The sequence below is a fragment of the Manis javanica genome, chromosome 2 (genome assembly GCF_040802235.1).
Source record: "Manis javanica isolate MJ-LG chromosome 2, MJ_LKY, whole genome shotgun sequence".
In the NCBI taxonomy this organism is placed as follows: domain Eukaryota; kingdom Metazoa; phylum Chordata; class Mammalia; order Pholidota; family Manidae; genus Manis; species Manis javanica.
In genome coordinates, this window is record NC_133157.1 from 182,712,054 (window position 1) to 182,726,614 (window position 14,561).

The 14,561-nt window shown below is 37.0% G+C and overlaps 1 protein-coding gene across 2 annotated transcripts in view; it reads left to right on the forward strand.

The window, feature by feature from the left end:
• MATN2 (matrilin 2) overlaps positions 1-14,561 on the forward strand; it is a 132,876-nt gene that overhangs the window by 87,457 nt on the left and 30,858 nt on the right. For both annotated transcript variants that reach the window (XM_017669448.3, XM_017669447.3), the window contains exon 7: positions 10,270-10,392. In XM_017669448.3, the coding sequence (XP_017524937.3) occupies positions 10,270-10,392 (123 nt within the window). The remainder of the gene's footprint in view (positions 1-10,269; positions 10,393-14,561) is intronic.

Consider the following 14,561-nt stretch of genomic DNA (forward strand, 5'->3'; position numbering starts at 1 on the left):
TTTGGATATATACTAAAAGTGGAATTGCTGGATCACATAGTGGAAGACTTTTTGAGGTCTATATGAAACACTTAGCCCTTGGCCAGGCACAAGAACATTTTCAGGTGTTCTGGGTCTTTTCATGGGATAGAGAACTTCAGGCCACTGGACAGGGATTCATGTCTTTGGTATCAAGAAGGCTGTGTGTTTCATGTCTAATGCTTAATCATCTAATACCTGTAATGATGACTAAAGACAACTGTGGACATCATATTTGACATTTGCTGTTTATTACTTACTGACTTTGAGATCACTATCCTTATGATTTTTCAGACTTCATTGATAGGTTGGTTGACATTTCCATTCTTATTTTTCAAGTAGGAATGCTTTTCACAGAGTAAAGTACTAAATGAATATTTGTATTTGCTTTAAAAAATGAAACTGAAAAAGGGAATGATTTTATACTGAATCAGCAATAGGAGAAACAGAAGGTATGGGTTTTGAGTTTCGTAGCCAGCTCATTGTTAACCTGTGAGCCCTACTCTCTTCCTATAGCCTGCAATATGCCACTTACTTTTGTGAGACCTGTGTGCATGAATCAAAGTCTCTCCGTTGTAAGGGGCTTTAAAGTTCAATGTAGTTCTAGCCCAACCACCCATCCTATAACATCCCTACTGTGCCATCTTCCAGTCTGAATATACCCACTGACACTTATTACACCCCATACAGTGCATTCCATTCCACTTTGTACAGCTGTGACTCTTAGACAGATTCCTGTCTGCTTCTTGTACTTTGAGACCAACAAAACAAATTATGCGTCTTGCATTTTTTTGTTTACTAAGAATGAGTCATATCAAAATAACTTAATTTCATTTAGTAGACTAGCCAGACATGGAAAATGTGGTAGGAACTATCTAGACTTTACTAAACATTCAACCAATTTGCTAATGAGAGGCCTGTGCCCTGTGCCTCAGACAAAGTAATGTGTGTGGATGAAAGGTTAATGGGTTGGGTCTGTCATGGGCTGGATGTCTGTACCCCGAAGATGTCAACTGCTGAGCTCAAATCCTTCTGGAGGGAGGTTTTTAAGCAGCCTGACTGGAAGAAACCTCCAGCAGGGTGTGAGAACTGTCTTCTATTCTTAGTGACCTCTTGTTGGTTCTTAGTAGTCGATATTTATAGACCTAAACCCTCAGAATACACTCCATTAACAGTAATACCAATAATCACTTATTCATTCAACAAATATTTGTTGAGAACCTATTGTGTGCCACATACTGTTGTAGACACTAGGCATACAGAGGTAAATAAAACAGACCAAAAGGCCTCTGCCCATATGGAGTTTATATTCTAGAGCAGAGTAAGGGAATTCTAGAGATCTTATCAATGAGAAGTGATATTTGATCAAAGACTTGAAGGAGGTAAGAGAAAGAGGAGACTTTTGAAACAGAGGAAAAAGCACCAGTACAAAGGCCCTGAGGCAGGAACTGTGAAGCCTGGCAATTTGAGGGACAACAAAGAAGGCCATATGACTAGAATAGAGTGAAAGACAGCGATACAGTCCATAGAGCATACAGCCTGCCCTTTCCATAGTCATATATTTGCTTCCTAGCTCCCCAAAGTCCAGCCATACCTGTGAGCTCATAGTCACTCCATCCATCAAGATTCTAAACTGGCTTTGTTTTTGCCTGTACTTTGCCTTAGGATATAGACATCAGAAATTATACATATCGTTACCAGTAATGTTCCGGTTATTTTCTTCTCCAAATTACTGGGCATCTCCTACATTGTTCTTTTCTATTTTATTTCTGCTGTTTTCCATGGCAACTAGTTTCATATTATGAATGTTTATTTTAGTACTTTTTCTGATTATAAAAGTAATATTTGCTCACACAAAACTGGATCATATAGAAATGAAGTTATATAACATGCAATGATCTATAATTGCAGCATCCAAAGATAACCATTGTTAATACTGATTTGTTACATTTCTCTCCATATGCATATATATATATTTTTTATGCATATGTATATATTTTTAGAGTTGAGATCATACAGTCTAACATTAAATCATGAGCATTTTTACATGTCATTTAAACTTTATCAAAAACATTTTAATTTCTGCATGATATTCTATCATATATGTATGTCACAATTTGTTCAAATTGTGCAAATTGTATTATGATAAATATCCTTGCACATAAATCTTTGCATTTCTGATCACTTCCTTAGAAACAAAACATAAAAGGAAATCTATTAAGTCAAAGCTATTAATATTTTTAAGACATTTGGTGTATATTACAAAATTATTTTCCAAAAACTTTGTACCAATCTATGCTCTACCGTAAGTGTTTGAGGTGGCAATTTAAAAATTTTTTGCTAACTTGCTAGAAGAAATTTTTTTCTCATTTCTTTCTTCCTTTCTTTCTTCCTTTCTTTCTTTCTTTCTTTCTTCCTTTCTTTCTTCCTTTCTTTCTTCCTTTCTTTCTTTCTTTCTTTCTTTCTTTTTTTCTTTCTTTCTTGCTTTCTTTCTTTCTTTTTTTCTTTCTTTCTTTCTTTCTTTCTTCCTTTCTTCCTTTCTTTCTTTCTTCCTTTCTTTCTCTCTTTCTTTTTCTTTCTTTCTTTCTCTCTTTCTTTTTCTTTCTTTCTTTCTTTCTTTTCTTTCTTTCTTTCTCTTTCTTTCTTTCTTTCTCTTTTTAATTTTGTTATCATTAATCTACAATTACATGAAGAACATTATGTTTACTAGGCTCCCCCCTTCACCAAGTCCCCCCCACATACCATTACTGTCACTGTACATCAGCATACGAAGATGCTGTAGAATCACTACTTGTCTTCACTGTGTTGCAAAGCACTCCCCATGTCCCCCCTACATTATACATGCTAATCATAATGCCCTCTTTCTTTTTCCCCACCCTTATTCCTCCCTTCCCACCCATTCTCCCCAGTGCCTTTCCCTTTGGTAACTGTTAGTCCATTCTTGGTTTCTGTGATTCTGCTGCTGATTTGTTCCTTCAGTTTTCCTTTGTTCTTATTCTCCACATATGAGTGAAATCATTTGGTACTTGTCTTTCTCTGCCTGGCTTACTTCACTGAGCATAATACCCTCTAGCTCCATCCATGTTGTTGCAAATGGTAGGATTTGTTTTCTTCTTATGGCTGAATAATATTCCATTGTGTATATGTACCACCTCTTCTTTATCCATTCATCTACTGATGGACACTTAGGTTGCTTCCATTTCTTGGCTATTGTAAATAGTGCTGTGATAAACATAGGGGTGCATCTGTCTTTTTCAAACTGGACTGCTGCATTCTTAGGATGACTTCCTAGAAGTGGAATTCCTGGGTCAAATGATATGTCTATTTTGAGCTTTTTGAGGAACCTCCATACTGCTTTCCACAATGGTTGAACTAATTTACATTCCCACCAGCAGTGTAGGAGGGTTCCCCTTACTCCACAACCTCGCCAACATTTGTTGTTGTTTGTCTTTTGGATGGTGGCCATCCTTACTGGTGGGAGGTGATATCTCATTGTGGTTTTAATTTGCATTTCTCTGATAACTAGCGATGTGGAGCATCTTTTCATGTATCTGTTGACCATCTGAATTTCTTCTTTGGAGAACTGTCTGTTCAGCTCCTCTGCCCATTTTTTAATTGGATTATTTGCTTTTTGTTTGTTGAGGTGCATGAGCTTTTTATATATTTTGGATGTCAACTCTTTATTGGGTCTGTCATTTATGAATATATTCTCCCATATCATTTCTTCATTTATTATCATGCCTTAAATTATCTTTCTTCATAAAATCATGTAATGATATATTTATCTAATTTATGAATATAATTTGTTAATATTGTTTTTTCATTAATGAACAGTATAAGAGATTATAAGTGACTCCTATGAGCTCCATGTGGTAGAGGACTGTAACTTTTTACCCACTGCTGCTCCCAGTGCATGGCCCATAGTGGATATTCAGGGAATATATGTTGAGCTAGTTATTTGAGTAATTATTCAAAAGAAAGACAAGAATAAATACCTGAACTGAAATATAAAAAATAGAAAAAAACCAATAGAGAAAACTGGTAAACCAAAAGGTGTTTTGAGATCAATGAAACTGATGAAACTCTAGCCAGATTGGTCAGGGGAATAAGAGGGAAAAGTCTTGGTACAAATTACCAAAATCAGAAATGAAAGAATGAACATCAGTATAGATCCTACGAACACTGAAAGGATAAGGCAAAATAATGAATAAATTTATACCAATAACTTCAGCAACTTATATTAAATGGGCAAATTCCTTGAAAGACACAACCCTAAAGTTAACTCAGGAAGAAATAGATCATCTAAAAAGACCTTTATGTATTCAAAGAAATTGAACTTGTATTTATAAGCTTTCCCACAAAGAAAACTCCAAGCCTATCAACTTACTTTATAAGGCCAGAATTACCCTGATACCAAACCCAGAAAAAGATATTACAAGTAAAGAAAACTACACACAAATATCCCTCATGAAATATATGCAAAAGTTATTTAAGTATTTTTAGCAATCAAATCCCACAATATGTAAAAATGGTAAGACATTATAACCAAGTGTGATTTATCACAGGAATTCAGGGTTGGTTTAACATTCAATACTTGACAAATATAATTCACAATATAAACATACTAAAAAGCAGAAACCATATGATTCAACTCAAAAGACACTGAAAGAGCGTTAGACAAGGCCTGGTATTCATTTATGATTAAAAAAAAAACCTGTCAGTAAAGTAGGAATGAAGAGCACTGTCTCAATCTGATAAAATGCATTGATGAAAAAAAAACATCAGCTAATATCATACTTAATGATGGAACACAGTATACTCTCCTTATAAGGTCAGGAACAAAGCAAGATACCCACTCTCACCACTTCTGTTTAGCATTGTATTGTAGATTCTATCTATTATAATAAGGAAGAAAAAAGATAAAGGAATGAAATATGGGAAAGGAAGAATGGAAAGCAAGAATTCAAACCATTTTTAGTAACAGACAATATGGTCACCTATGTAGAAAATCCAACAGAATCTACAAAAAAGCTATTAGAACTATTAAGTGAGTTCAGCAAGGTTGCAGGATACAAGGTCAATATATAGAAGTCAACTTTTTAATATACTTTCAATGGAAAATAAAACATTAAAATTAAAAAATGCCATTTATAATAGCAACAAAAATATGTAATACCTAGGCATAAATTTGTCAAAGGAAGTGAAAGACCTGTACACTGAAAGCTGCAAAACACTGCTAAGGGAAGCTAAAGAAGACAACAATAGGTATATCATGTTCTTGAATCAGTATTGGTAAATGTCCTTTCTAAATTAATAAATAGGTCAGTGAAATATCTATCATAATCTTAGCATTCATTTTTGTTTAAATTAATAAGCTGATTCTAAAAGATGTGTGGAAATGCTAAGACAGTGAAATTTGAAAAAGATGCAGAAAGTTGGAGGAATTAAACTACTGATTTTTCACATTAATTATAAGGCAACAATAATCAAGACACTGTGGTACTGGTGTAAAGATGAGCATGTAGATCAAAGGAACAGAACAGAATCCAGAAAAGACCCCCATATATCTGGTGAAATGATTTTCAACAAAGGTACCACAGCAATTCATGGGGAGAAGGATAATGTCTTTAATAAATGATGCTCCAACAGCTCTGGATTGCCATATGCCAAAAAAAGGGAACTTGACCCTTACCTCACACCACATACAAAAATTAACTTGAAGTGAATTTTAAGCTTAAATGCAAGAGCAAAAACTATAAAAATTCTAGAAGAAAACAGAAGGAAGATGTTAGTGACCTTGAGTTTGGAAAAGTCTTACTTGGACTCAATATCACCAACTATAAAAATAAAAAATGAACAAATTGAATTTCATCAATTTGTTCTTTAAAAGACAACTGTTTTTTAACTGAAGTACTGTTGATATACAATCTTATATTGGTTTCAAATACGCAAAGCAGAGTTTCAACAGTTACCCATATTATTAAATCCTCACTCCAACTACTGCAGTTACTATCTGAAAAGACAACTATTAATAAAATGCAAAGGCAAGCCACAGATTGGGAAAAAATATTTGCAAAATGTATATCCAACAAAAGATTTGCATTTAGTATATGTAAAGAACTCTTAAAACTGAATGGTAAGGAAACAACCCAATAAAAGTGGGTAAAAAATCTGAATAAACACTTCACCAAAGGAGATACAGTGATGGCAAATAAGCATATGAAAATATATTCAACAGTATTAGTCATTAGGCGAATGCAAAATAAAACCACAATGAGATAACCACTATATACCTAATGGAATGGCTAAAGTTATCAAGTGTTGGTGACAGTGTGGAGTGACTGGAAGTCTGATAAAGTGCTGGTGGGAATGTTTAAGAAATTAAGTGCATATTTACCACATGAACCAGACATTCTACTTCAAGGTGTTTACTCAAGAAAAGTGAAAGAATATGTCTACACAAAGACTTCCACGTGAATGTCATTGCTGCTTTATTTGTGATGGCCCCAAACTGGAAACAACTCAAATCCCATGAATAGGTAAATACTACTCCACATAAAAAAGAACAAACTATTGACATCACATGAAAACAGATGAATCTCAAAATAATTATTATGAGTGAAATAAGTCAGACTGCCCCCCACCTAATTCTATGTCATTCCATTTTTATAAAATTCTGGAGAACACAAACTAACTTATCTCAACAGATAGAAAATTAATGGCTTTTGGGGCCAGAGGGAGTTGGGTAGAATGAACTTCAAAGGGACACAAGGCAATTTGAGAGTAATGCAAAAGGTCATTATCTTGATTGTGGTGATGGTTTCATGGAAACATACATATGTCAAAACTCATCAAATTGGTTATTTTAAGCATGTGCTGTTTGTTTTTGTCAACTGTGTCTCAACAAAACTGAAAACAAGTAGGGGAGGCTGTGTTATTTAAAAATGTTAATGTCATAAAACACAAAGAGAGGCTGTGGGAGAGTTGTGGACTATTGGTATTGAGTAGAACACTCTGTGACGATACAACTGTTTTGTATCTGCACCATGCAATCGAATAGTGAGAAGCTACTATGGCTCTTGAACACTTGAGATGTGGCCAGTGCAACTGAGGAACTGAACTTTTAATTTTATTTAATTTTAATCTATTCAAATTTAAATGGCCACATTAGATGGCATAATTCTAGATTAAAGGAGACTAAGCATATATGTAAACTAAATATAATCTCTGCCCTCATACTGGATCCTGTACTAGAGGATGAAAAATGCTATAAAGAACATTATCAGATCAGTTGACAAGACTAGAATATGGATGGATTAAATAAAAGTATTGCATCAATATAAATTTATGAAGTTTATAGCTACACTGTGGTTATATAAAAGAATATCCCTCCTCTTCGGAAGCCTGCACTGTATTTAAGGAAAAACTACTATGATGTATGTAATTTACCCTGCAATATTTCAGAGAGATGAGCAAATGATAAAACAAATGGGGTAAAATGTTAGCAATAGGTGAATCTGGGTAGAGAGTATGTAGGTGTTTCTTGTACCTATATATGGGTACCTATATACTTGTGTTTTTATGTTTGCAACTTATTGTACATTTGAAATCACTTCCAAATTAAATGTTTTTAAAAAATATCTTTATATGTGATTATGGTATTTAAGTTATATATATATATATATTTTTTTTTATTTTGGTATCAATACACAATCACATGAGCAACATTGTGGTTACTAGATTCCCCCCATTATCAAGTCCCCCCAACGTACCCCATTACAGTCACTGTCCATCAGCATAGGGGGATGCTATAGAATCATTACTTGTCTTCTCTGTGTTGTGTTGCCTTCCCTGTGTCCCCCCCATGTTATGTGTGCTAATTGTAATGCCCCTTATTCCCCTTATAGCTCCCTTCCCATCCATCCTCCCCAGTACCTTTTCCTTTGGCAACTGTTAGTCCATTCTTGGGTTCTGTGAGTCTGCTGCTGTTTTGTTCCTTCAGTTTTTGCTTTGTTCTTATACTCCACATATGAGTGAAATCATCTGGTACTTGTCTTTCTCTGCCTGGCTTATTTCACTGAGCATAATACCCTCTAGCTCCATCCATGTTGTTGCAAATGGTAGGATTTGTCTTCTTCTTATGGCTGAATAATAATTCATTGTGTATATGTACCACATCTTCTTTATCCATTCATCTGATGGACACTTAGGTTGCTTCCATTTCTTGGCTATTGTAAATAGTGCTGCGATAAACACAGGGGTGCACATGTCTTTATTGAAATTGGGCTCCTGCATTCTTAGGGTAAATTCCTAGAAGTGGAATTCCTGGGTCAAATGGTATTTCTATTTTTAGTTTTTTGAGGAACCTCATATTGCTTTCCACAATGGTTGAACTAGTTTATATTCCCACCAGCAGTGTAGTAGGGTTCCCCTTTCTCTGCATCCTCTCCAGTATTTGTTGTTCCTAGTCTTTTCTATGTTGGCCATCCTAACTGGTGTGAAGTGATATCTCATTGTGGTTTTAATTTGCATTTCCCTGATAATTAGCGATGTGGAGCATCTTTTGATGTGTCTGTTGGTCATCTGAATTTCTTCTTTGGAGAAGTGTCTGTTCATATCCTCCACCCATTTTTTAATTGGGTTATTTGCTTTTGGGTGTTGAGGCCTGCGAGTTCCTTATGTATTTTGGATGTTAACCCCTTGTCAGATATGTCATTTACAAATATATCCTCCCATACTGTAGGACACCTTTTTGTTCTGCTGATGGTGTCCTTTGCTGTGCAGAAGCTTTTCAGCATGATGTTGTCCCATTTGTTCATTTTTTATTTTGTTTCCCTTGCCCTAGGAGATGCATTCAGGAAAAAGTTGCTCATGTTTATATTCAGGAGATTTTTGCCTATGTTGTCTTCTAAGAGTTTATGGTTTCATGACTTACGTTCAGGTCTTTGATCCATTTTGAGTTTATTTTTGTATATGGGGTTACACAATAATCCTGTTTCATTCTCTTGTACATAGCTGTCCAGTTTTCACTTACATATTTTTAAAGAGATCAAGTCTTTTAAGGCTACCTTCTGACATATTCATGGGCAAAATAACATAATGCCTGGTTTGCTTCAAAGTAATATGAAATCTAATATGGGGGGTGGGAATAGAGATGGAACAAGGTCAGCCATAGATGGATTCTCTTGAAGCTGAGTAATATATACATGGATTTAATATACTATTCTGTCCCTTTTCATATATGTTTAAAATTTCCGTGACTTGAAATTAGGCATAATTGGTACCTTCTCAATGTTTTTGCTTTCAGGAATATTGTATTCAAGAGTATTTCTCTTACATATTTTGTTTCCTTTGGTGTAGGCTGGGAGTTTTTCATTGATACCAAATTCTTCACTTTGAAAATGATAATACATAGTTCACATGTTCCATAGGACAATAAAAATCCTCATCAAAACAAAAAGACTTGTAAGAGCCCATTAGTGACCAATTATTTCAAGCAATTTTAAACAATGCTTCCAAGTTGCTTCTACTATAGCATAATGCCTTTATCAGACCTTTCAATAGAGCAGTCTCTTTCCATATCTAAAAATGCTTACACAAGTAAACTCCTATTACAAAAAATTCCATTAAACTTTATTTTCTTAATATTTTGGCTTAAATTACTGTGTACTTAGAGATCAGTTCTCTTGCTGTGAAACCTTGAGAAGAGTTAAGTGTGGATGAGTCCATTGATGTATCAAGGGCCATGTTTTGCACTCAGAATATCTCTGCCTTTCACTCTTAGGCCTTCTTTTCACCAGGATCTGATCTTGTATCCTCTTGTCTGGCTCAATGTTTGAGGAGTTTCAGTGGTTTGGAATTTGACTTTGGGAGGATTTCATTGTTTTAACTGCATAAATGCCATAAAACTTTCAGCTAAGCTCTCTCTTCCCATCCTATGTTATGATATACAACACTCTCACACTCTCATTTTAGTGGCTCTTTTATGAACCAAGACAAGGAAAGCATCTTCACAAATTCATTTGTTGCATAAACATTTTGTAACATGCCAAGGAAGTCCTCTTACCAAGGGGTGGAGGTGGGGCGTATCCCTAAACATGGAAATAGCTTCACTGAGAGATCAGTTCATGGCGTGAGTGTTTGGAATTATGGGAACTGATTTGTTCAGGAAAAATTAAGACTGAAAATCCCTTGGTTTTCCTATGCTAGATTAATTGTTTTGTTTGTCATTATGATTTTCTTTCTTTCCAGAGATAGATTACTGTGCCTCACCTAATCATGGATGTCAGCATGAGTGTGTTAACACAGATGACTCCTATTCATGCCGCTGCCTGAAAGGCTTTACCCTGAACCCAGATAAGAAAACCTGCAGAAGTAAGTTGCACTGGATGTTGGAGAAGGGCTTGCTCCACCAAATTCCCCACTAGTTTTCCTTTTCCTTGCAAATCTTAAGCAGGTTTACTTGTACTCAGCATTTGTGTTTACTGACAGTATTCTGCCCTTCATTTTGCCTTTTGTCTCACCTGGTCCTGTGATGGGCTTATTCTTAGAGTTAATACGTGGGGTCTCCACAGTAGAACCATTTAACAAAGTCAAGGCCAGAACTGAATCTCCCACCTATCTGAAATGAAAGTGCACTCTTCCTCCTCTGTAACCCTCTACATTGCTTAGGACTTGGAGAAAGAAAAGGCTAGGCCCAGAGACAGGAGGTAAAAGAAGTTGTTTTCTTCTAGTCCTACAAGATAAGACATGTGATGGCTGCTGAAAGGGGGAAATTGCGGCTCTAAGCTCTTTGATATGAAGGAAGAAAAAATAATAAGACTCTGGGGCAACCCACAGCCATCAAGTGATAAATGGTGTCAGCAGGATGATATTAAGGATGTGCTGAGTGACTCAAATGCCTGTTATCTGGCACATCAAAGGGCTTGACTGGGGGAGCTAGAACATGGACCCCAAATGGGATCTCTTTAAACCAGACTGTTCCCTGAGAGACACTGGAATGGACAGTCCACAGGACATGGATTCTTATGTTTTTGTTACCCTTGAATCCTCAGCGCCTCAAGGTTTGACACATGTAGGTGAGATACAATACTTGTTGAAAGGATGAATGAGTAAATGCACCTCTCTGAGAGTCATCATCCTGAAAAAACTGAACTATTACTTGAATTACTCAATCTTGTTAGAACGATGACCCTTTGAATGCATATGAAAATTGTGAGTTATTTAAAGAAGTATTCTCATAGTCAGCCAACACTTATGTAGACTTAATTGTCTGTGTTCTCCTGACAATGTTATTTACAGAACTCTGGAGCTCCCATTTTTGGATGTATTTTCTTATGTGCTCCATCACTCCCTTCTTCCTGGTAATCTGTACAGCAGTGCACTGCATTACAGGACTGAATTTTCAAAGGTTTGACTGTGTATCTCTTTTGCAAAGCACCATGGTCTATATAACTGAATCCAGACAAGCCACATTCTGCTTATAGCACATATTAACCTGCTTATTCTAATAGGGTTAAACCTTGTATGGTGGTAGATGGTTGCAGAGCCCATATTTTGAAACTGAGCCTCTTTTATAAAGTTAATTCCTTGCCTGCATGCACACCCTGGAAACATTTAAGCATTAAGTGGGAATTTAAACTGAGAACATTCGGAATGTGAAAATAATTAGGTGGAATATTTTCCATTAGACCACACATGCATACAATATGTTGGAGGGCCAACTTTTCTGGCCTGGCCACTCCTTTCTGTGCTATTTACACCTGCCTCTAGGGGTGAGGGTCTGTGGTTGACTACACCCAGAGAAAATCACTCACAGGTGGACTCATATTTGTGGACCCAAAGCTCTTATGTGGGGCATAATTAGATCTGGTTCAACTCAGACACTCATTATGGTTGCAAGCTTCATGGCGTGTTACTAAAGGAGGGAAAAGGACAAGTTAGGCTTGTGACCATCAGTGGAGGGGAATTTGCTCAAAGCTCTGCATCTCTTACCAATCAGCTAAGATTCCCTCAACCTTTGCCACTCCCTCCACATCCTGCCTGGAGAAACACTTGGAATAAAAGAAGAGTCCAAGGCAGTGCATACATCCTTATCAAGGGAGGAAGGAGGCCGAGAACAGAAAGGCAAGTGGAGCAGAAGTGACCATGTGTGAGTGGTCTGACCACCAGCAGCTGCCCACCACTGGGCCTGTTCGCAGGCCATGGCCCAGACCAGAGTCCCTAACACATTCATATGTGGTCAATGATTATAGTTCCATTTCCTCTTTAGCCAGGTGTCCTACTTTTTCATCCAAGAAAAATGGAATTTGTTTCTAAAACCTGATGTCCTCATCAGCCCTTCTCCCAACATCCTGCCTCATCGTTACATTTTCCATTGTCTACTGCAAACCCAGCCCTTGACTCCTGAGGTCAGCCTCTTAGAGCTGCCCCTGACTTAATATTTGCACTTAGTTGATTATGGCAGACAGCTGTTAAAAGAAATGAGTCCTCACTGTCTCTCTAGAGCATTATGTGAAAGAGGGAAGCAGAGAAATTGAGTTTAAAATCTGGAGTTTGTTTTAAGAGCCTGAGGATCTTGAGAGCATTACAAACCTCAAACTTAAGGTATAGCCATTTATATTTTATAGGCATTTGATGGATGTGGACTATTTTCTATCTAATAAGAAATCTATTTTCAAAGGAATCTGATGTCATTAAACTGGAAAAAAAAAGTTCAAGGCAGAATCCTACTGAAGAAAAAAATTCTTGGCCAGGATTTGTTCTTTTCTCCTCATCTGGGCATAATTTCTTTTTCTGGAAAGTGCTGTCATCGATAAGGCATAAATTATTAAGGCGGTGGTGCAAAGTGCAGAAACTGGAATGGGCCTGGTGGTGTAGGCGGGGCCCCAGGGTAGAATCAGATGGGAGTATGACCTGTGTGCTGAGCCCTGGGATCGTGCTGGTACCACAGCTGGTGCTCCCTGTAGCTGGAGACCTCACGTTCTAAAGAGCTGCGGAGGGGTCCACAGGTTGGACTGAGCCAGGAGACGTGAGGGCCAGTCTTGGCAGTCATATTGGCCAGTCACTCATACTGGCTGTGTGACCTTGGACAGGCTGCTTTACTTCTCTGGACCTGAATTTCTTAAACTGAAGGAACAAACTTCCTCCTTTATCATTTTGTAGCCTGTTGAGTTTTTCTGAAACTTACTATCTGTGCTATTTAGTTGGCATTAAAATTTACTGTCTGGGGTCATTAATCTCTCATGTTTTTATGTCCCACCTTCTCAGTCTCCAGCTCCCTTGTGAGCTGGCACTCAAAAGTGCCATTTAATTTGTTACCTGGAAGTTTTTCCACTTGACCTCAAAAGGGTTTCCTGGGCATTCTGGGCTTTACCAGATAAAACTAGATGCAAGCCTGGCCCATGGAGCATTTCACAGTTAGAAGACTGAACCAGACATGTCGTGTGTAGTGGTACTCAATGAATACTGACTGAATAAGTGAATGAATGACTATCCCAGTAACACACATGTGAAGAAAGCTGACTCAGGCATGTAAAGAGAAGGCAAAGATCTCCAGTTAACCCTCTGCTATAAGGGGCCATTTGGAGAAGAGTCATTTTTGAGTTGCCATTTGTCAGATAGGCTGAGTGATAATCTATTTAAAAATCTAGATGTTCTTCAGTTTCATTATTTTCTGTGTCAGTTTTTCTTAAGGACAATGCTAGTTCCTTAAAATTTGTGGCAAAACGTACATAACAGAAAAATTGCCATGTTAACCCTTTTTAAGTGTATAGCTCATTTTAAGACATTAAGTACAGTCATATTACTATGCAGCCATCATCATCATCTAGTTCATCCAGTTCCAGAATTTTTTTATCTCCCCAAATTGAAACTCTTTACCCATTAAGCACTAACTCTCCTTTCACTCTTCTTGCCCCCAGCCCCTGGCAAGCACCATTCTACTTTCTGTCTCAATGAATTTGCCTACTCTAGATACTTCATATAGTGGAATTATACAATATTTTTTTTGTGACTGACTTAGTTCCCTTAGCATATTGTGTTCAAGCTTTATCCATGTTGTAGCAGTTGTCAGATTTCCTTCCTCTTTAAGGCAGAATAATATTCCCATTGCACGTAGGCAGTACTTCTTGTTTATCTGTTCATCTGTCAATGCACCCTTGAGTTGCTTCCCTCTTTTGGCTATTGTGAATCATGCTGCAACAAACATGTATATAGAAGTATCTGTTCAAGTCCCTACTTTCAATTCTTTTGGGTATATACCCAGAAGTAGAATTGCTGGATCATATGGTAATGCTATGTTTAGTTTCTGAAGGCGCTGTTTTGCATAGTGGCTGGCTTTTTAAATCAGCATTTCCTGAAGATAATTTCACCTTTCTCAGTGTAATGAGTGATTCCTGTGGGTCCTACACTTTGTGGCCCCAGTCTGTGGGGCCCTTTGTGTTCCACATCTCTGCTTGGGTGTTTGTCTGTACATGGCCAGTCTTTTAAAGCCGGGACTGTTTTTCTTCACTGAAGTCCTTTACTTGTTTCCTGGCATTCAG